Source organism: Haemaphysalis longicornis, unplaced genomic scaffold (assembly GCF_048455015.1).
Source record: "Haemaphysalis longicornis isolate Haplotype H1 unplaced genomic scaffold, Haemaphysalis longicornis Haplotype H1 scaffold_1, whole genome shotgun sequence".
In the NCBI taxonomy this organism is placed as follows: domain Eukaryota; kingdom Metazoa; phylum Arthropoda; class Arachnida; order Ixodida; family Ixodidae; genus Haemaphysalis; species Haemaphysalis longicornis.
In genome coordinates, this window is record NW_027526203.1 from 336,641,761 (window position 1) to 336,664,034 (window position 22,274).

General features: G+C 44.5%; 1 protein-coding gene across 2 annotated transcripts in view; it reads left to right on the forward strand.

The window, feature by feature from the left end:
* LOC144152670 (dnaJ homolog subfamily B member 14-like) overlaps positions 1-22,033 on the forward strand; it is a 42,602-nt gene extending 20,569 nt beyond the window's left edge. Inside the window, exons 4-8 of one of the 2 annotated variants that reach the window (XM_077684047.1) lie at positions 1,076-1,129; positions 12,838-12,923; positions 15,763-15,872; positions 17,067-17,230; positions 21,156-22,033. In XM_077684047.1, coding sequence (XP_077540173.1) covers positions 1,076-1,129; positions 12,838-12,923; positions 15,763-15,872; positions 17,067-17,230; positions 21,156-21,274 — 533 coding nt within the window. In that variant the 3' untranslated portion in view covers positions 21,275-22,033. The remainder of the gene's footprint in view (positions 1-1,075; positions 1,130-12,837; positions 12,924-15,762; positions 15,873-17,066; positions 17,231-21,155) is intronic. The other variant, XM_077684055.1, reaches the window with a different exon arrangement.
* Positions 22,034-22,274: the final 241 nt, after the last annotated feature.

A 22,274-nucleotide genomic window follows, 5' to 3' on the forward strand; every position in this document is an offset into this window, starting at 1 on the left:
TTTCTTTCTTTTTTTTTTTTTTCGTCAGTTATGTGTTGTCTATCACAACAAAGGTAATATCCCAGAGTAAATTCAATAGAAGGAATGCAAGTTCAAGCAGGAAAACTGTGTGAAAACAGCTTGTAGGTCCGAATTCTGCTACAATGGTTGCCAAACAGCCGAAGTAGTCGTGCCGCCGGTCGCGTGGATAGAGAACTGTGTATGGCAGTAAGGGATGTGTTATTTTTTTAAGATACATAGTTTACAGCTTCACAAAGTAATATACACAAAGGGCGTTTAACTCTCATATGTTTCTAACGTGATGTCACTGCTAGTTGCTCTGGTGACCGACAGTGTCGCTTGGTCTTGAGATGCGCCTCAAAACGAGCATTTTAAAGATGCCTAGTACACTCTAGAAAAAAAGCAATGAATTGCCAAAATATTTCGGATTGATGTTTTTGAAAGGTTGTTCAGGCAGATAAAATTAAGCTAAGGCAGATTAATGGCCTCTTTAAAGTAGTTCAGGATTGCCCCTGACCAGTGAACACAATGTTAAAAGTGTGAGCTTACGACCACAGCCAACCAAGTTCTAATCCTGCCCGCTGGTTCTGCCATGTGCCCTTGACTGTTCTGTCTCCTAAACCTTTTAGAGCCATAGGTAGCGTTAGAATGGCATGTGTAGTCTACACTATGCCACCACTGTGTGTTTTGGATGTGCTGTGCATGCCAGCATAGGGTATCAAGGCTGTGCCTGGGCTTGTGCCTGGCTCTCTGAGCAGCCAAAACAGGCTGCCCACTTGTGTGAGGAGTTTCAATGGTGAGCCAGTTTTTGTATCAGGTTGCTGCTGGAAGAAGCCTCACAGGGCTCTTTGGCCCTAGTTAGGGGAAAGTGGAAAGCCATTTGTATGAAATCATTGTGGTTGACAAAAGCTGTTTCTAGCAGTCAGTTTGTGCACCTTAGTGGCTTCTCATTAAAGGAGTCCACAATGCCTCTTTGAAAAGTTTTTTGCCTCGCAGTAGCCTTTTTTTTTTCACCCGTCTGTAGTTTGGATGCTTGTACATGTGTGTTAATGCACCTTTTTGTTTCTTCTTCCAGGAGACATATCTCCGGAGGAGCTTTTCAACATGTTCTTTGGCAATGCCTTTTCAAGTGAGCTCAATTCTGTCTTCAGCATTGTGTGCTATAAAACTTGGGTACCTTTTTATTTGGGCTACTAACTCCATTTGGATGCACTCATGACTGTAACGTTCAGCTGATTTATTTATCTAGAGTGCCCCTCGCCATCAGTTGCAAAAAGTTCATCATTGTCAATAGCCCAGAGTGTTTCATCGTCAGTGCTGTTCACGCCATTCGAAATGCCACGCCTTGCACACCTTTACAAATAAAATTGCACATGAGACCTCCGACATTTGTTTATTAAAGGGACACTGAAGTGATTTGTAAAACGGTGAACACGAGAGAGAGCAGACACACACACGCTGGGACTAGCAACGGTTTAATGAATAAGATCCGAAGGAAAAGCAAGGTCAGGGCATGGGCCCTAAAAACTAAAAGAAAAAGGTCAGCTGATAACGCAGTTCAAAATCGGCTCTTCTTCAAATATTCAGATTTTTTATGTGATACTGTTAGTAAGGGGACACTCACGCACTTATCATAACCATGCTTACGCATTTGGTAAGCTTCGATAAGCTCCCGCTCGCACTTTGTGGTTCCCCTACCAATTATTTGTGTTTTGTCAAAGAAGGGGGTGCATCCACAACTTCGGCAATGGGCAGGCAAATTTGCCCCTCCGCCTGACGTTACCGAAGCTTCATGTTCTTTTAACGAATGTTCAGACATCGTCCCGTCTGACCAATACACTTTATCGCACTTCAGCGGTATGCAGTAAATAACATTTGTGCCGTGCACTTCGTGAATTTTGTGGCATGGCGGGTTGTGCACATGTCCTTTGGTTTGCGCTTTTCAATTTTGGGACAAAGGCTTGCCAGCTTACACGGTGCCAAAAACACTACGTGTACTCCATGTCTGGCGGCCACTTTTTTGATATTGTGTGAGATCTTGTGAATGTACGGAATTACTTCCACTTTCTTATGGTCCCCAAAAGCACGTGCCTATACCCTCCTGCCCGATTCCTTTCTCATTTTGTTTAACTTTGTTTCGGCTACCGACTTCGAAACAGCATCAGGGAAACCAGCCACTTTTAAAGGAGCCATGAAGAGAAAATGCACGTTGGTTTTATTCGAAAGAGTTCGTGTTTTATAGTGCCCCCAGCGCTTGTCCGGATACAAACGGTGCTTTATTCACTGAGAAATTAAACAATTTAGGTTAAAATTTTGATTTTCCCGCTCAATCGTGCGTTGTCGTGGTCCCAAGTGACATCACGGGAACCGACCGCTCTGCAGCCTAGAGTACCTTCATTCACGCATCCGCCGTACAGGGTAGAGACACGTAACGCTGGCGCCGCCATGTTCGGTTGCTCGCTCGCCGCCGAAGCAAGTCATTGTGTCAAAACCGCGCTAAAATTATCGCCGCAACGCGGTTTACTGAAGAAGTTTGAATCATATTGTCTGTTTCGCGTTGCTAGGTCTCGTGGGAAACAAAAAGAATAACGCGTTGAGCCCGTTGGCCCAATTGCGGCGGCACGGGACCGTTCAAAGGTTGTCTCCACCCTGTAAAGCGGTGTTGGTTTGTTCCCGCGTTTCTTTACGTTCCGTAACCTAGATGGCGCCACCATACCGTGGCAAGCGTTTGGTTTGTTTTTGCCCGCATTTAAACCTGGCTTGTTTTTGTTCTGGGAGAAAATATTCGTTCCCTGAAACAGTGCTCGCTCGACAAATGGGGTCACGTAAGACACCGTTGCTTGCGTCAATCGGCCAGTGTCGTCTGAGACAACCCCAAGCCCCATAGTGCTGTGCAGCTAAACCAAAGCATGCTGTGCGCAGTACGAACAGCAGATCGCATCAGTACTTCTATGTTTACATGTGCTTTCGTAACTTCCACTGTTTGCCCCATCATTCCTATTGCTTTGTAAAGAATGTGCCCTAAATTTAAGCGCAAATCGCTCGTTCGTCCAGTTTGTAAGCTCTACCTAATTTGCGTCTGCTTCTGCCAGCCTCCGCCAATCGCAGAGCTTAGCCCATGTGACATCACAGGTTCTGTTGCGGGAAATGAGCTGGTGGGTCACATGACCATTCCCGTTTTTCCTAATTATGTAGCTTATTTGAGCGAAGTTTACGTTAAAAGTGGTGTCAGTATGATTCTAACGAGACAATCTTTTGAATGAACCAAACTTGTGTTTTCTCAACGCTGAACTTGTTCGCCAAAACTTTGTTCCATTGAATGGTGACAGCTTTTCCTAAGGGCATTGCTAAAACACAGTGATGCTATGCCACGCTTGACTAACTTGGAATGGGAAGACGACTCAAAAGGTAAAAGCTGTTTCTTAGTGCAGGGGGCGTACATCCAGCACACGTGTCCAGTATTACAAAAGGTTAGTTTTAAGTCTAAAAACGTTATTTCATCCTGTGAAGCGAGTTCCTTAGTAAAATTTAACGCTCTGCTACACGCTTTAAAAGAGCTAAGAACATCACGTGACACCACTTCTAATTCCGCAGGGTTCATCAGGTTTTACAAAATCAAAAAGTCAGCATACCTAAAGACCTTCACAACCCTACCGTCAACCAAAGTGCTGCTCAGAGCATTGTCAAATTTCGATAGAAAAATATGGCACAAAACGGGTGCAACACTCGACCCTATACAGATTCCGTTCTTCTGTACGAACAGTTTATCTGCAAATTCAACAAAAGTTGACGACAGGTAAACGGACAAAAGCTGCAGGAACGAATCAACAGAAACGCCACAGGCGTTCTGGAACGACACAGCGCCGTTCTCTTCAATGAGCTCCCGCACCGCTAAAAACAATTCGGCATGTGGCACTGAATAAAACAGTTCTTCAATGTTCACAGAGAACGCAGAATTGGCGACTGGCTGTTTTTCACGAAGAAAGTCAACGACACAGTCCGATGATGTGACAGAAAAAAGGTCTGAAATAACCAGCGTGTTCAGCCAACGTTGAAGATACTGTCCAACCAGTTGTTGCCATGTTCCTTTCTCTGTTACAATAGCTCGAAGCGGGCAATCAACTTTGTGAGACTTGGCAGCAAAGAAGACCGTCAGTCTGTCTTTTTTTGTCTTGCGCACCTCCTTGCCTAACTTTTCCAGGTTGAGATCAGTTATCAGTTTGATGGCTTCTGTCTTGACTTTAGCATAGTCCCAGCGTGTGTGTGTCTGCTCTCTCTCGTGTTCGCGTCTTTAAGGTTGGTTTTCACCGTTCTCCAAGTATGTACCAACAGCCCCAACACCAAACTCTTCTATGATTTGTAAACATTGTGGGATTACTTGCGTAAATTGCAGTCTGTAGTCACTAGGCCATGTTTTGACCACTCTTTGTGCATTAACGCGACTTATATTTTTTAGAAAATCGATTCGAAAGTGCTGTCCTCCTCTGTGCATCCTCCTTGCCGATTTCCTAGGACGTTTCATATGACCTTACTTAGATGGCTTGGCTTGACTGCGATACTGCACGGCTCGCTGACCCTCCGACCGAGTCAGTCGACCAGCCGCCGGCGGGTCGCCGCAATTCATTCGCTGAGTTGTAACTAAGCCACGACGCAATTTGTGCCTGGAAGAACGTGCCTTTAGTTTGTTATTAGACTGTATCAAGCTTAGTAAAGTCTATGAAGTCCAAGTAACTCTACACATGCGAGGCTTCATTGAACGGCGTGCTAGTAATAAATCTAAGGCCAATTAAAGTTGGAAGAAGAGTCAGCAAAGTTAATATAGGCAGGAAGGAGTTAAAGTCAATCGAAACTTTTATCATACAGGCTAAAACCAAGGAATGAGAAGCACTTTTTGCTGGGTGGACTGGCACTGCGTTCACCAGTTCGACCACACATTTGCGACCGCTTACCTGCCCAAGGAATGCAGTCGCTAGAGATGAGATATTCATGAAAATTTTGGGGACGCTTACTACGTGAGCGTTATTCAAGAAATACCGTATAATGCGGAATATAGGTCGAGGCGGAATATAGGTCGACCCCCTTACCTTGTAGCCGAAAAATGCAAAAAAAAAAAATAATTAGGTACCAACCATTGTTTTATTGAGACTATAACTTGTTTCGTCTCGGATTACTCATTTAAACTGTCTGAAGTATCGTCGGACGACTGCTTCTGGCTCGCTGTCGCCCACACAGCAGGTCGTCCTCGGTGCAGTCCAGGGAATTGCTTATGCAGCACTTCTTAAACACTCGCAAGACCATGTCATCGTGAAGCGAGCGCAAAGCATGGGACACTCGTGTGCAGACCGGAGCGACAGCCAGTCTGTGCAGGCGGTCAGCAAACATCTTGGGGTATCCATTCGTAGAGACATCGCACGACGCTAGCAGACAAAACTTGCCCCTTTGTACAGAAGCACAGGTGCGCAGAGCAGCGCCCATGAAATGAGGCCTTCCGAGCGTTGCATACCGAGAGCTGCCCCTTCAGCTAACGCCACTAGCAACACTTCTTTTGGTGATACTGAACTGGCGCAAGGCGGACACGTCATTGGCCTTGGAAAACCCCCAGCTTTTCTTTTAAATGCTGCTGTAAACTGGCACCAAGTGCCTAAACTCATTTTGAGCAAGAAGAAAATAGCACGCACACATTCGCCGACAGCGAGAGAAGCAACAAAACAAAGATGGCGTCGAGTCCGATTGATGGTGGTGGCGATGGTGCCTTTGGGGTTTGGATGGGCTCGATGGGCTGCCCGGTCGCCAGATGACAACTGCCAGTGACTGCAATACAGTTAAACCTCGATATAACGAAGTCGTACTTGGGGCCGCAAATTTCGTTAAATCGAGAATTTCGTAAAATCGAGGTTTCGATTTTACAGTTCATTTAACCAGTTATTGGGGTTTTAACACTTTGGCCCTCGCCAGGCAACAACTGCTATGTAGTTACCTCTCCAATTAAAGCGAAATTTGTACTAAAACTGGCCGCGAAAATTGTGTGAATTAAGAGTTTCAACACTTGGGCAATGGAATTCGGATAGCCGACGGTAGTTCATGTGTCATCGTAAAACCGGTGCTTTTTCCGCAACGCCTCATTAAATATGATAGCAGACTAGGTTTCCACTTTTTCTTTTTTCATTTCGGTCACTACTAAATGCCGCTGTTAGTCAATTGAACCCGCGTCCATGTCCCGTGAACTTCACCCCGCCGAGGTGCTCGTTCGAAGTTACGCCTCTTTTCGTCCATTCAGTGGTAGGCTTAGGCGCGGCGGGCCAACAGTGGAAGGCTGCTATGAAACTTTCGAAAGACTTTTCATGTACAAGGGCTCCGCAGTATGGGCGCGTGATTCAACCACAACACTCGAGATAAAACCATGATTGCGAGTTGAGCGGAGTACACGCGGACCGCTTCACTGTGTGGAGCAGCGCTTACGTGATCCGGAATGCGGAAAGCTTACATTAAAAATCTTCCGGCCAAATTCGATTAAGCAATTACTTTTATGCCCACTGAGCCCTTACGAAACTGATTTCTCCGCACCGCAGCTGTCTAATGAACGCTGGTGAAACGAAGATGACCACGTTCAAAGAGAGCAATTTATTGCCACCAGCACTCGATGTTCAAGCCGTAGTGAAGAAGTCCGTAAGCAGTGCTTGGCGTTTCTTGACCAGGGCGGGCTTTACGTGACGCTCGTATGCTGACAGCGCTAACAATGTCTTAAACATTCGTGTGCACCTGCGTGCCTCCGCAGAACATCGATGGCATCCATCACACTTCGGTGGCTGTCAGTTTCACCGAGCTTCCTCAGGCTCTTGTTCGGAACACTTTTCTTTCTCTTGGAGTGCTCATGCTGCTTACAAGACTCACCTAACGATGCACGAACAAAATATTAATTTGGTTATCAGCGAGCACAACCTAGCGCAGCAGCACCAGCACCGTGAGCAATGACGCGTAGAAAAAAAAAAAGCTTGAAGTAGGCTTCGGTAGCCTAAGCATAGAGGGCGCTGGCGTAGGCAACGATGGAGACGTCAAAATAGTGGCTGCACTATTAAACCGTCTATGACCACTAGCGGTTTGTGCAGCTTCGTTCTTCGCTTTTAATTGTTGTTAACCGTAGATTTCACCGCTTTTCTTTCATTTTAGCCTTCAAGAGTCAATTTGAGTACTGAATTTTTTCAATGTAGGGCCTGAGAGGCAAAATAAAACGTGCCTCGACCGGAATTTCGTTCTTCCTTTCTTGCCGTGACTTCGTTAAATCGAAAGCGCCGCACAAAATTACTTCGTAAAATCGAGACAAAAATACATGCATTTAGCAAAATTTTGTTAGAAAACTTGAAAAAATTCGTTATATCGCGAATTTCGTTAAATCGAGGTTCGTTATATCGAGGTTCAACTGTATAGGTCGAGGGGTGATTTTTCGGCAAATTTTTCTGTAAAAAATCTCGACCTATATTCCGCATTATACGGTAGTCACCTAAGCTGCTGGGGATGCATAGTCCCCCCCAAATCGCAAGTTCGAATCCCTTATAGTGCATTTTTTTTTTTAAGTTTGTTTTTGTTTTTGGGCAATTTTTTAATGCTGAATTCCCCATTTTGCACTGCAACCTTCATTGCTCCACAAGCGAGTTGTTAGAATGCGTTGAGACCGACGCTGACATGCTGTCGGGTTCTTGTTGGCGTCGTGCTGACATAAGCACCGACTGCTTGCGGGCACAGTGCCAAATCATCCAACTCTTGGCCTGGTGCGAACACGCCTCTTACTACTCAGGCATGAGCCCAGCAAGCTCCAAAGGTGGGGGTAAAGTGCCTTGCATTTGAGCATTTCCGGTGACGTGAAAAGCGTTCAGTCACTGCGTATGCCTCAGCTAGTGATTCTTACGATTCTAAGCTGTGCTGGCAGCAGAGGTCGGCGGACTCACTCATGAGTCCACTCACTCGGACTCATTTGGGCTCAAACTCGCGCGAAGCTAGTGTGGCATTGTGAGTTTTGAGCCCAAGTGATCCCAAGTGAATTGGAGCCTGACCGAGTTTGAGTACCCTGAACCGGAATGAGTTCTGAGTTTTGCGTTCTGAGTCCATTTTGAGCTCTGAGTTTCGTGGTCACTGTAAATTTGAGTTTAGGGGAGCATTGATGAGTTTCTCAGCAATGTACCTGCTTGAGCACAAGTGAGGTGATTCCAAAAATACAGCTGAGGGAGTAGAGCCGGTCCAACTTTGCCTAGGTGTGCTAATGATCATAGTTGTTATACAGTTCATAATTTGTATAATGCACTAGGGTGATGTGATTTTTTTTTCAAGCAGTCCATTTTGCGTTTCCAGTGAGATACGATTGGGCTAGGGCTGCAGCCCCAAAGATTATGCATGTGTGTTTGTATGTCGTCAGTTACCTGCGGTGCTTCAATTGCATGATGTTGCGCAAGTGTTTGCATCGCTAGGAGGCAGCTATGGTAGTTCGATGTTAAGTTTTGTCGCTTTGGGCTCAGAATTCTTATGTGCGGGTGCCGCAGCATTTGCGATCTGCATGATCGGTTGGGGGGGGGGTGTCTGATCTTAAAAAGTTTTTTGTTGAATTTTCATGACAATCAGCACTTGCTCTCTACCATGTTTTAGCGGTGAGGCGTGTGACTGATTATCAGCTGGTGAGGTGATAAAAAATGCTTATCTTGCCTTTTCCTCTTGATGGATCCTCTAAGAAGGTGGGAGAGGGTGGTGGGAAAGCACACAATGCACTGGTGGTTCGCCTGCTTCTGTTAACGGTTAATGATATGCTAGAGGTGAGCACTGGAGGGAGGAGGGGACGGTGGCCGTCCCCTCCGCTGTTTCAAATGCCAACTGAAACGTCCAGGCGACACCCGTTTAGATTGCCTGGGTTAAATTTGCACCCTTAAAACCTTTCCTTTGACACCACAACTCCTTTTGTGCTACCATTTTATCATCTGCACTGAATTTGTGAAGTTTATCTACTCCTAACTAGTACTGATCAGCGGGATGCCCTTTTTATTTGCGCCACATGATTTTCTTCATCGAGACCTTTAATTTGATCAACTCCACACACCCTAGCGGCATTTCTTTTATGACTCACCATGACTGTCTCATGAGAATAACGAGGAAGCAATTTTTTTGTGTTCCACGTGATTCCTGTCAAGGACTTTCAATTTGATACCCCATGTGCCCCAGCTTTAATCTTGATTTTTAACTCAATGTAGGACTCACCATGGCTATGTCATGATTATGACCAGGAAGCATTTTTTATTTGTCCCATGGGATCTCCCTCATCAAGACCTTCAATTTGATACCCCACATGCCCCAGCGGCACATCACTTTGAATTTTAATTCAATCTATGACTCACCATGACTGTGTCATGATTATAACCAGGAAGTAATTTCTTATTTGTCCCACATGAATCCACACATTGAGACCTTCAATTTGATACTTTGCTCAACCTGAAGGCATCATTTTGAATTTTAACCCATTCTGTGGCTAGCCATGACGCTCATGATGCGGTCAACAATTAAGCTAAACAGGCGTCTCCAGGACTTTATTTTTTGGGGGGAAAAAAGAAGAAAACAAGATGTGCGTATCATATGACTAAAATCATGACAAGTTGCAAGCTGTTGCACATTTAGACAACACGGAAACATGCGTGTTGCACATGTGTACACCATGACATATCCGGTCCATTTTTGCGATTTTTGCACGTGTGGCACTGTTGACCGGCGCCAGCAGCGACACCTGTTCCAGGTCAAGCCCCTGTAGATGGTATTCACTGAAAAGTAGATGGTGTTCACTGAATTTCTTCACTTGGCAACACTAGAAACAGCCATGTCCTTTCGTACCCCTTTGGCACTGTCATGGCACGGCTTGCGCCACTGCGCCCGCGCCTCGCACTATAAAAGAAAGAACACCGGCATGCGTCGTCTGCCCCGTTTCAACCCGATTCTCACCGGTGGTGTCAACAGATGTGTTATTAATCGCACTCACATTGGAGTCGAGGAATTACTTTGCGCTCGGTGGGGGACAGTTTGGAACATCACACACGTCGTGTGCTTCGCACGGACAAGTACCGTCATCTTGCAGAACATGCCCGCATGTGTGCCACACCAGTGAATACAATTTATAGTCAAGCAAGCATGCAAACAAAAACAAAGCCACTCCCATGAACGCCTCGAGCTTTGCAGACTTGTGGGAACAGTTGGCTTTGCCACAAAGCATTTTTGGGGGATGCAGAACATGAATAGACGGGATACTAACCATAAATGGCTTCGATGTAAATAACCTGAGCACACATCACCTTGCTGAATGTCCTTTGTTTCTCCCCTGTGTACTAGCACACGTTCGAGCCTGAATTTTCTTAGTCATGTACACGCAGCCTATATCAAGGGTTTTGGTATCCAATACATAACTTAAATTGGCTTGTAAGTGGTGCTAGACCTCTTAGTCTTGCAAGTATAGCTGCATTAAATCTGCAGCGGAAATTATTTACGACCGCACTGGAGTTGCAAGATCCCGTCTTTCTTACCAAATGCGAGAATTTGAGCACACGGGTTTGCGACCGTACGTTTCATGAACCCGCGTGAATTTTCCAAACTCTGAATCCATGTGAATTCTGAGTTCACCTAAGCCCGTGTGAGTTTTGAGTCCATTTGAGATCTAAGCCGGAGTGAGTTCAGACTCAAAACTCACCCATGCTCAGTACTCAAAATGGACTCAAAACTTCTGAGTCCATTTTTGACAAAAGTTTTGAGCCCAAATGAGTTCCGAGTCCATTTGAGTTCCGAGTTAATTTTGAGTTTTGAGTCTTAGGAGCACCGACAAGTGGGCTAGTTGGTATGGAGACATAGTGACTAAAAGTGCAGAAACAGCCCTTTTAGTCACTATGTGCTCGTCCTGTGTAGTTCCTCTTTGTCCTGCGTTTTTCTGCGCTTTTATTTGCCAAGTTTTGAGTTCATTTTGAGTTTTGAGTTCATTTTGAGTTCATTTGAGTTGCGAGTCCATTTTGAGGTCATTTTGAGTTGCGAGTCCATTTTGAGTTTTGAGTCCATTTTGAGTTCATTTTGAGTTCTGAGTCCATTTTGAGGTCATTTTGAGTTCTGAGTCCATTTTGAGTTTTGAGCCTGAGTGAGTTCTGAGTTCATTTTGAGTTCTGAACCAGAGTGAGTTCTGAGTTTTGCACTTGTTGTAAGTTTGAGTGAGTGCGGATGCGTTGCTGAGCAATGAGTCTGAGTTTGAGTAAGTGGTGATTCCAAAATAAATTTGTGAGTGAGTTTGAGTGAGCCAGGCCACTTTTACCGAGGTATGGCTGGCAGGCCTATCTGATGCATTTTACAGCTGACATGGCAGAGATGTGGCTGGCAGGCCTATCTGATGCATTTTACAGCTGACATGGCAGAGGTGCGGTACACTGATTCCTGAGTTATCGAGAATGCCCAGCCAATGATAATGTCTGATGACAAGCATATTGTCTCACAGAAACAAAACCGAAACTGGTTTGAATTTCAATCTTGGACATTGTCCAATCACATCGTGTCTCAAATGCGCTTTACTGCTGTTAGTTGTTGCTGCGGCCGCAAATGTCTCGTGGTACTTTTTCTTCTTTCCGGCTTTGTAAATTAAAATACTGCTTTATAGGCCGGATAAATGCTTTTCTGAAAAGTATGTTTATTTTAGCCAGCCTATTTAATGGAAACAAAAACAGAAGTTTGACAAATTCACTTCGGTGTTCCTTGAAAGGACCCCCCACAACACTTTTGTTTTTTCAGGTACTTTCCAGACACTGTCTGTTCTTCGCATCACGCAGAGATCGACTCAAAAGGAATCTCAAGATCCGTGAAGAAATAGTTTTTCAGTTTTTAAATTTACAAATGCAAGCAAATGGAGCTCTGCCGTCATCTAGAAAACCAGAGGGCCAGTGCTCGCATTACCATTCGCCTCGGTGATGTCATATTGCAAAACCAGTGAGGGTGGCGAAAAATGAGACGTCTAGGAAGTTTTAAGCCCTTGGTGGTCTGACCTGGGAAGCTCCTTTATTCACTTCTTGACGGCATCCAGCGGCACCACTCCGACAAGTAGAAGAGTAACCAAACGAGACCGTTGAAGTCACGCGCCTGCCATTGCTTAAATCTGTGCTTCTAGGGTTCTTTGTCTGTCCTCGCTACCATACCCTTCAAGCTATTTTTGGTCAACATGGCCGCCGTTCATAATGAGGCCTACCTTGAAGTTATGTTCCAAGTGCTGCTTTTGTTCAAAATGGGAAGCTAATGTCAGCGCTGCCTTGCTACTGAGGTTTTATGTGAACATCACTTCTGGGTTCACATACCCTGGTAAAAGAAAAAACTTAGAAAACACTCACTGCAAAAAAACAAAGAAAAGTCGCACGCATAACCACTCTACCAATTTGGCATGCAGCTTTGCGAGGTTACTGTTTGTTTGTTGTCATTTAAACATGTCTCTCTTTTTCTAATTTGTGGAGGGTTATTGATTGGCATTTGTAGCGTTATTTGCTAGCCATTCCTGGTTCAAGTTGCACGGAATGGTGTGTGGTGGGTATACCTGGCTTCCCATTTTCCTACTTTGCATTAAAAATGCCGTGCCCGAGAGTTAAGTATCTGTTTTACCTATATCTATATAAATAACTTCTATTTTGTCTTCAGTGTTCATATAATTCTTCGAAATCTGCATTAAAATTGGTGTGATTGTCATTCTGACAGGGCAGTTTTTAAACACTTGTTTGCCTTCATAGTTTCTCAAGGCTCAGTTTTGTCTACTGCAAAGCCTCCATTTCTTAAAAAAAAAATTTTTCCCCTTTCTACCAGCAGGCAATGTTCATGTGCGAAGAGGCCCACGATTTCAGCATCAAAGGCAGCATCATGGCCATGCCTCAACAGAGGTGCATGCGGATGTAAGATGGAATTTTCGTTCAAATTATATGTGTATTGTTTGTTTGCTGATTTCACCGTCCTTATTTTGCATGAGTGGTCTGTGCTGCTGGTATTGGGAGGCCAATAGTTTTGCCGTGCTCAGTTTACTAAAGGTCATTGTATTATATTTGGGGGTCCTACTAAGGCTTGTGCTTTCCTACGAATTGTAAAGGCCTTGTCTTTTTGTGCAAGAAAATGGGTGCAGGAGCACATTACGGGTGCAGCACCTGTTTGCATTTAAGTTTTTTTGCATCGCATCTAGAGCGCAATCAGGAAGGAATGTAGAGCCTCGCAGCAAGGTTTTTATTGTGAACTGCCGACTGGGTTATATTGGCCAGTTGAAGCCCAGCTTTCACTGGGAGCTGAAAACGGACTCGCAACACCTTGGATCCTGAAGATTTTTGCTAATTTTATACGATAATAGGCAGGTACTGAGGCTGCTGCAAGTTTACAACATTGTGCGGTATCAGCTGGATTGCGGAAGTGAGCTTTTGGCCAGAGTGCGCACTAATGATCATTTCTTCTGAAATAATTAGTTTTGAAAGATAGTACGTTAGCAGTGAGTTCAGATGCTTGACTTAGAAATGTCATGGGCCTGTAATCCCTCTAACTTCGGTGTGTAAAGTATGCGCCTGTATGATATGCAGATCCGAACAATTAAAGTTGGACGAAGTGATAGCAACGTCCATAGTCAGATGGGACAGAAACAAGCTACTATTATGTGTTGGAACAACAGTGTAATTTGGGGGGGGTTCAAAAAATCTGCCCCCCCCCCCCCCCCCCCGTAAATAGGGTACATAATATTATCCGGTAATGAACTATCCGAAAACGAATTCGTGCAATAACACCATGTGGCTTCAAGCAGAGGCGGGCAAAATTGCAAGCTGGAAAGTGTTTTCGCATAGGGATGTCAGAGCTAGCAACAGCTGTCGTGCTTTATGTTACGCGCAGCACTTATTATGCACTTAAGTGCCCACTCCTGAGATTTCATGGTGCCATTGTCCCTTGTTGTAAACAAGCAAACGAAGGGGACACCAAATACAAATGAGATCGAACGAGCAGGAAAGCAGATGAGGAAAGTATCGCCAAAGTAAGAGGGGGAGGGCGGTATGCCGGGACAGCGCGAGACATTCTCTCCGGCAGCGACACGCTACGAGATATCCGAGAGAACGAAGAGGCCACCAAAGATCGAGTGAGCAGGGAAGTGGAGTGTGAAAGTATGGCGGAAGGCGCGAGACATGGTCCCCTGCGGCAGTGACCATGTCTCGTGTGGGGGGGGGGGGTGGCATGTATACTCTGGAGACACCGCCAGAATATACTCGTGCCTGCGTGTGTTTGCTGATGTGGAGATCGCTTCGTGAGACGCAGCAGCTATGCGGCGTTACCCAGACGACTGCAGTGTGCCCTGTGCACAAATTTTGCATTAGGGAGTATCCTAATCGTCCGTCAATTTTTTTTTTCTTTTCTTCGTTTCCTTCTATTCTGCTTCTGTTTCTTTCTTTCGTCTTTTTTTTTCTTTTACATCAACATTTATGGTTTGCCCCGAAGCTTCTCAAAAGGTACTAATAAATGGTCATGTTGTGAGGGCCACATATGCGGAGAAATGTTTGGACCAAGTTTTTCTCACTTGCATTATACATCGATGAATATTTTTTAAACGAAGCTTGTGCGGTTAAGTATTTTTTTACTTCCAAGAACAAAAACCCCAATGGCTTCACGGGTTGAAGAGTAAGGCATTGAAAAACGAACATCTCAGTATGTGCGCTGTTAAAACACGGTCGCCACCATTAGATTTCAAGCTTATTGTCTCATCACTTGGATATGCATTTTGAAAGATTATCAATCTTGAAACAGGTGCATGTTATAAGACCAGTAGAGTCAAAATAAAAGTGTATGTGTGTATGTATATGTGTACCTTAGAGATGACCGTTTTCAACACTGAAGACAAAAAAATTGCTCATACCTTTTACCTAAGTTCTGTGTCACCTAATTGATCCACCTGCACAGAGTGGAATGGCTCATGATTCTTTTCCCCATTTTAATGCCTGAAATTTCATCTTCATTATATTTAGGCCCGTACTTTATGAGGGTGTTTACACTAGTACTCCTTTTTGCAGAGAAATGCTGAGGAAAAAAATCAATTGTTCGGGATGCTTCCCGATTTATGAGAATGTTCTCTCCGCATTGTTGGTAAAAAAAAAAAAAATTGCATGGATGGAGCTCCACTTGTTGCAAATGTGCACTGCAGTAAGCTTGTACAAAGTTTCTGTATCGAATGAGCCTTCTAGCTGTTGAAATGTCATGGTGCGATTTGCAGCATTTGCTGCAAAGACATCAGTAACATCTTTGAAATTGCCTTTGTCAGGGATCGTTCAATTGTTGAGTTGTACAGGCGGCCTTCACTGCCATGGTTTATTTAACTGTAAGCTTGGAAGTTGCTAAGCTTGCCTTGCGTCTTTCACGTACCTTCAAAGCATGTTTTCATGCGCTCCAAGCTGAAAGCACCTAATTAACATACCCATATGGCCTTATAAGACCGAAGTCCAGCTTTCTATCTTGTTGCTTTTTTTTTTCTTCTTTAATTTGTATTTTGATTGTTTATGCTCCTCAGAATTTGTTGAGAGGCGTATGTGAGTGTACTGCATGGGAAAATGCAGGTAAAGCCTCTTTTCTTTTTTTTTTTTTCCTGTGAAAGGCCAGTGAGTGACTGGTGAGCATCGAGTGCTCGTGCTATATATTAAGTGCATTTAGCTGCGGGTAGTGTGTGCCACATCTCTCGGGGATGCTGAGTCCCGTCTCCTCCTCCTCCTCTCTTTACAGAGTAGCTACAGTGTGCTGCTGCAGATGATGCCCATCATAGTGCTGGTGGGGATGTCGCTCATGTCCAGCTTCCTCGTCTCGGATCCGCCTTACAGCCTCGTCAGGACAGCGTCAGTCCCACCTTCACTCTCTGTCCATTTCAAAGCGTGCTTGGTTGACAGCCCCTCTTGGGGTATTTCCCACAAGAGGGGCTAGTTTCCGCAATGTGCGTGCTAGTTTGTTTACCCTGCCATTGGGTCCTTGCCTGAAATCGTTGCAGTCGCGATTAAACCATTAATGGTCTACTCACATGCAGCACTAAGTGGGTGAGCATTGCATGTTATTATAACCAAATGTACATGGATGTCAGTGTTGGTGTAAGAAGCTGCCTGCACTGCTGGAACGGCATTTCTTATTGCGTCTTATACGCTTTTATTAAGTGTCTCATTCTTTGAGTTCTCAGCATTTCGAGAGGAATAACTGTTTCAGTCGGTGTGGTGGCTTTGGCAGTACCCCTAGTGAACGAGTAGAAAGGAATATTTAACTGAGCTGCTTGGTAGCTTTCACCTGGGCCCGTGCATGCTGTATGGCAGTGAACTGCGTTTTAAACACAATACTTGCATTATCGTCACAAGACTCGTGACGCTAACATGTAAGCAGATGTTGTGTGACCTTTTACTTACAATTACTAGAAAAAAGCGAATTTTAATGTATTGGTATTAATTTTTGGCTATGTACTCTCTATAGAATACTAAATACATGCAGTCGTACTTCCCAAACTTTAAATATTGGCGTTACCAAAGATAAAAAAAACTTAATAGGCTTCATGTATATGTACTGTATATTTGTTTACATGTCTGCACCTAAGTATGAACCTTATCAGCTAATAAGGGGAAAAGATTGAAAAGATGGAAGTTGTATAATAATTGAGCACTACAAAACAATGGGTTTACGTAATCTTCACCCTTGTTTGCTGTGGTGAAAATCCTTGTTTTGTTGGAGCTGGCCTATCTAGCACTTCGACGGTGGACATTGTCCATGCTTAGGACTTAAAAAAAGACTAGCGGGTGCGTTCAAAAGAATCCTCTCCTTTGGCTTTATCTCTGTCTTGCAATGAAGCCAAAATATTTCACTTGGTTTTTGACTGGAATTGTTGTTTGGATCTGGACATAGTACGGGGTAAAAATTTGGGGTGCTATAGATTGGATGGTATGCTTGTATTATATGCGGGCTTTTGCGGTACTCCCCGCTGTTTCTCTCCCTGCTGATGTCTCTCTCTTTTTTTTTTTTTTTTTTTTTTTAACCTGAACTTTTGACTTTTGCAGAAAACACCAGTATGAGCGGAAGACCTTGAATCTGAAGCTGCCATATTATGTGAAAGACACCTTCATGGCCGAGTACAAGAGCAACATCTACCGGATAGAGATGGAGGTGGAGGCAGACCACATAGCAAACCTGAGGAGTTCCTGCTTCCGAGAAAAAAACTACAGTAGGCTTTACAACTCCTTTCTTGATTAGAGTTATGGGAGATCGGGGCTGTTCGCAAGGTCCCAATGGTGACTAAAGATGAGGTAGGAAAACGTGCTTAAGGGGATGAAAGGAGGAATAGCTGCAGAAGATGATGGAATGACTGTGGATCACTCTAAGGATGGAGGGAACATTGTCCTAGAGAAGCTTGCAGAAACTATTCTCAGAATGCCTCAGAACTACAGTGGACTCTCGTTACCTCTAAGGACCGTGAAAACATGTTCTGTTTATCAGGAGTTTCGTTTAGAGCGAGAATATATTTAGCATCGTACAATCCTCTTCACGCCGCTTGGTCCCGAAGCGGCTGGGTGCGCGCGCAATTGGTTTCCGCGGAAGCAGATCCCGATGTGCGAAATGAGAACGGTACATTATGGGCACAAACTTTATTGCTTAAAAGTAACCAGCAAACTTTTTTTTTTTTTCAAAGCATACTACTGGATTAAAAAAAATTGTCAGTACTCCACTCACTCATTCCCCCTGTAAAATACAGCGGTAACTTCGATTTATTCTTCAACTCTCGCACAAATGAGTGGCCCACTGATGGGGATGTTCTCACTGCAGGCTCTCCGTAGCCAAACTACCAAGCACTTCTCTAAATCTTTGTGGTCCGCCACTCGCAGTTTTTTTCTGTTCAGGACCAAAGTGTGACGTTTCGAAAGCAGCTTGTCCTTGTCTTGTATTATTCTCGTCAGGCTACTCTTGGGGGCGGCGCACTTAAAGAGGTGCTTCAGGCGTACTTCGTCACAAGTGCCGTTTTTGTGAAGCGACCACTCTCGAAGTCATTGATTACCTCCATCTTCCTGGACAACGCAAGCGTATTGTGTGGTCGTTTCTGCGCTGCCATCGTATGCTGGCTTCGCTACGAAATGTCGCATACGACACTGCAAGAGGTCAGAAACCGCCGCACAGAGCCAGACAAAGTCAGAGAAAGTTAGAAACCGCCGAAGACGGAAACCGGAAAATATCCTGGACGAGAGGGGGGGAACAGTGATGCCTACCGCGATTGTGCTGCGCATGCCCATATAGTTGCGGGTTCGAGTCCGTTTTCAGTTCCGTGTGGGGGGTGGTCCTAAAATTTGAGTTCCAATTAAAGAAATGTTTTTTACATTGCCCTAATACAAAACCAACCAATTGTGAAGCGTTTGTTCCGTTTAAATGGTTGTTCCGCTTAACCGATTTCCGTTTATCGAGATTCCACTGTATTCTCAGAATGCCTCAGCCAGGTCCCCGAGCTTGGAAAAATTATGACATATTTCTGATCTGCAAAAAGGGTGATGTCAAAGAGCTTAAGATTACAGACCCTACAGGCTACTCTCTGCTGTGTACAAGTTGTTTACAAAGGTAGTGGCTGCATATGCGACAGCCCAGATTTCCAACCAAGAGAACAGGCTGTATTTAAAAAAAAATACTGAATAATCGATCACATTGATATCGTCGGTCAGGTAATAAGGTTATTGCACTCGGCGCATTTCTCTGACGGGGCATTAGTAGACTACGAAAAGGCACTTCGTTCTGTAGCCACCGCTTCAGCACTAGAGGTATTGAAGGACCACCAGGGAATACTGGAGACTTGTATGAGACTCTTGAAGGACATATACAAAGCATATACAGGCAGGATAGTATTTCACAAAAAGGAAAAATTCCCCATCAGGAAGAGTGACACACCATCTCTGTGAAATTGTTAACAGCCTGCCTGCAGAGGAAATGAAGGAAGCTTGAATACGACAAGTTGGGGATATGAATGGAGAATATTTGAGCAACCTGGGATTTGCTGGTGACATTGTCTTGCCTAGTGAGGAGAGCCATAAGAAATGCTGAGGTAGGTGCGCTAGGAAATCTTCGTAGTAAGGATGCAGATGAATAGTAAGCAATTGAAGTACTATTAAGCTCTGTGGGGACACTGCATACCTTGAGCCAGTGGGACCAACTGTAGTGATGTGTTAAAAGGTGGAGGGTAGAAACCGCAAGGCTATTGGGACTTTTGTGTTTCCAGCCAATGGGCTTCACTATTTCTTGTTTTTTTTTTTTTAGGTTAAAAAACTTCTTGTGTGGCTCGAATGCGGCCGAGTGAGCTAGCAAAGTCTAGTTCTTTCAAACTGAACAATGTTGTATTTTGTCTTCATGGCCCCTTGATATACATACCACTTTGCTAAATAGACGATATGCAACACGGAATAGGCTAATGGGCTTGTAACTCTTAACCTCTTTGATATCCCCTTTTTTGTGGATCAGAATTAGGTTGGCATTTTTTTTATGCCTGTGTTGCCTTAAGGGGGCAGACTGGTCTTAGAGCTATATTTTTTATTTACCAACCAATTTTAATGAAACTGCACCGCATTATAGAGTTTTTTGTGCTGATTTCAAATCTCCTATTAGATTTTTTTAAAGCTGATTATATTTTGAGTTAATTAATAATTAATTGCCATTATTTTGGGACACAGTTACAAAATAACCCCTCCATGCAGAATGGCAATTACCACGTGGCAAGGCAGACAAATGACTAAAGAATACAACATAGGAAGAACTTTTTTGATTTAGCTATTTTTGGTCGTTTTACAACACAGGGAACTTCGCTTCTCCCGCGCTCTGCCAGAAATGGCTCGCAGGTGGTGCCAATTGAACACAATAATAATTTTCCAAAGCCTCCATTTAAAAAATTTGTTTCCTATATTGTATTCTCCACACATTTCGGTATCAGAAGCAAAAAGAATTAAAGCTGTACCTGCTCTGGGTGCCAAGATATCCGAGGATGAAATGCTAGCTTTGCATTGCAAGAAAAGTGCCGTTTCACCATCGAATTCTGCGCTAACTGTGCTGTAGAGTGCACTTTAAAATGCTATTATAATATAATAACAACAAAATATAATGCCTTTTGATGAGGAAATTTACAGACTGTTAGAAAAATGGCCGTGGAGGCCAAAAATTCAGTTTTTGAGAAAACGCTTTTTTTGACCGTTTTTCGGCCCCAAAGACCCAACTGCCCCCTTAAAGTGCTGAGAAATTCTGAGGAAGTTGTGCGAGTTTTCTACCACATAGTCTCCGACATGGTGTAATGATTGGCTGTAGTTCTATCCTTGCCTGGAGCTTTGCTGCTTTTCAGTCCTTCAAGTGTCTCCCTCATCTGTAGTCACACTTGAAGCCTGTCCTGTGATGCCAATACTTCCAACTTGTCTTCGGCATTGAAGAATTTCACAGTAGCACAGATAGCGCTCAATAGTGAGCACCATAAATCTATCACCCACTTTTCTTACTTGAGCTCAATCCTATTATACATATCTCATTTTATTCTTAGTAGTTCCTGTGTAGTAGTATTGCTAAGCTACTCTCGATCGATAGAGTTTGAACGTTATAAGTTGCAGTGTGTTAATTTCAGTGGCGGCCTTTCTGAACCTGGATTGCTAGCAAGCTCATCTCTTATATTTTACAGTAAGGGCCCTGTGCACCCTTCTGTTCAACTTTTTACTAAGTATCTCATTGATGATGTTCATAATTTAGCCGCACGTATTATGTTGATTGATCACGCAGGTTGTTTCATTGCACTTTGGCTTTAGATGCCCTTGTACCAATCGAAAACTCTTATTCAGTTGCACACACACAGCTGCACGAATTCCGATCAATTGCACACACGTTTCTGGGGCCACTTGCGTCTCGTTGTTGCCGAAGGGTTGTCCACAATTGCGAGAACCGCTTGTTTTGCAACAGATAGTGTGATAGCCGAGAACTTCCCGCGAACAAGCTGTAAAAAAAATATTGCGACAGACGTGCATTGAAATAGTTAGGAGCTGTGGGTTACTGACTGAGAAAGGAGCCGCACAGTTTATTCTGAAGTGCACGGGGAGCATTGCGAGTGTTGAGGTGGCAAAGCGGTCTGTTGTGGTGCCTTGCAGAAGAGAGCCTACTGTGGCGAGCCAAAAGCCTACGTGACAGTGGCCTGGAGGAACGAGCGCTCGAGTACCAGATGCCTTCGTGTGACAAGCTGGCCCAGCTGTCGCGTGTGCGTGCCTGACCCCGTGGCAGGGGGTGCAGCACTGCCTGGGCCGACCGTGTGGGCGGCCGGCCCTCTCTCCTCGCCCCACATCCTCTCCTCCCGTGCCCCCTCTTTCCGCCGAGCACTTGGTTGTGTATATACGGTGACTGTCTCTTCCCTTTTCTTTTTTCCCTCGCTATTTCCTCCTGCCCCCTCGCCTCCTGTCCCTGCTAGATGCGTGGCAAGGGTGCATGGGTTTTGGGAGAGACCTGTGGCTGTACAATATTATACATAAGGTGATAGGATTGACGATGGTGTGCGTTCTGCTGGAGAGCTCCTGTGAATATGTTAAGTTTGGGAATGTCCATATTTGTCTTTTTTTCTGTGATTCTCTTGCCACTGATTGGTGGCCGAATTGAGGGGATTTTTGCTCGCAGCGAAGGGCTTATTCTGTGGCCCTTGGCGAGCGGAGTTCAATGATGATGGCCTGCAGGCTTCTTCTGTACATCGACGGATGCGTGAAATTTTTTTGTCGTGTAGCCTATGTCATGACGGCCTCCAAGCAGTCCGTATATGTGCGTTGAAGAAAGTTTTTCGTTGATGCTCACGCAATTGATGCGTGCTTAGAGTTGCGTGCTCTGCAGCCTTCATGTTATATGCCGATGGCCTTAAGGCCGGTTGCCCAGAGCAAGGTCTACTGACCTTATACTGGTCTACCCTATATAATAGTCGCACTATCTGGCAAACACAAGGTATTTTGGATTGGACATTGAATAAATCTCACGTTTAAACAAATTATGCAGCTTTTGCTTGTAAGTATGATTTTAGAGCAGCAGAACGGTCATGTTTGTTTGCTGTTTCGGCGAAATATCTCTTTTTCTTTGTTTTAAGAAGGCGTTTCGTGTTAAGTGTTTTAGGGAGGTGTTTTGTGTTAAAAGAGCATTTAACCAGCAAATCATTCTTTGTTGCAGAGGGGGGGGGGGGGGGGGGGGGGGGGGATTACATGATGGGGGAGAACAGGAAATGAAGATGTGCATTG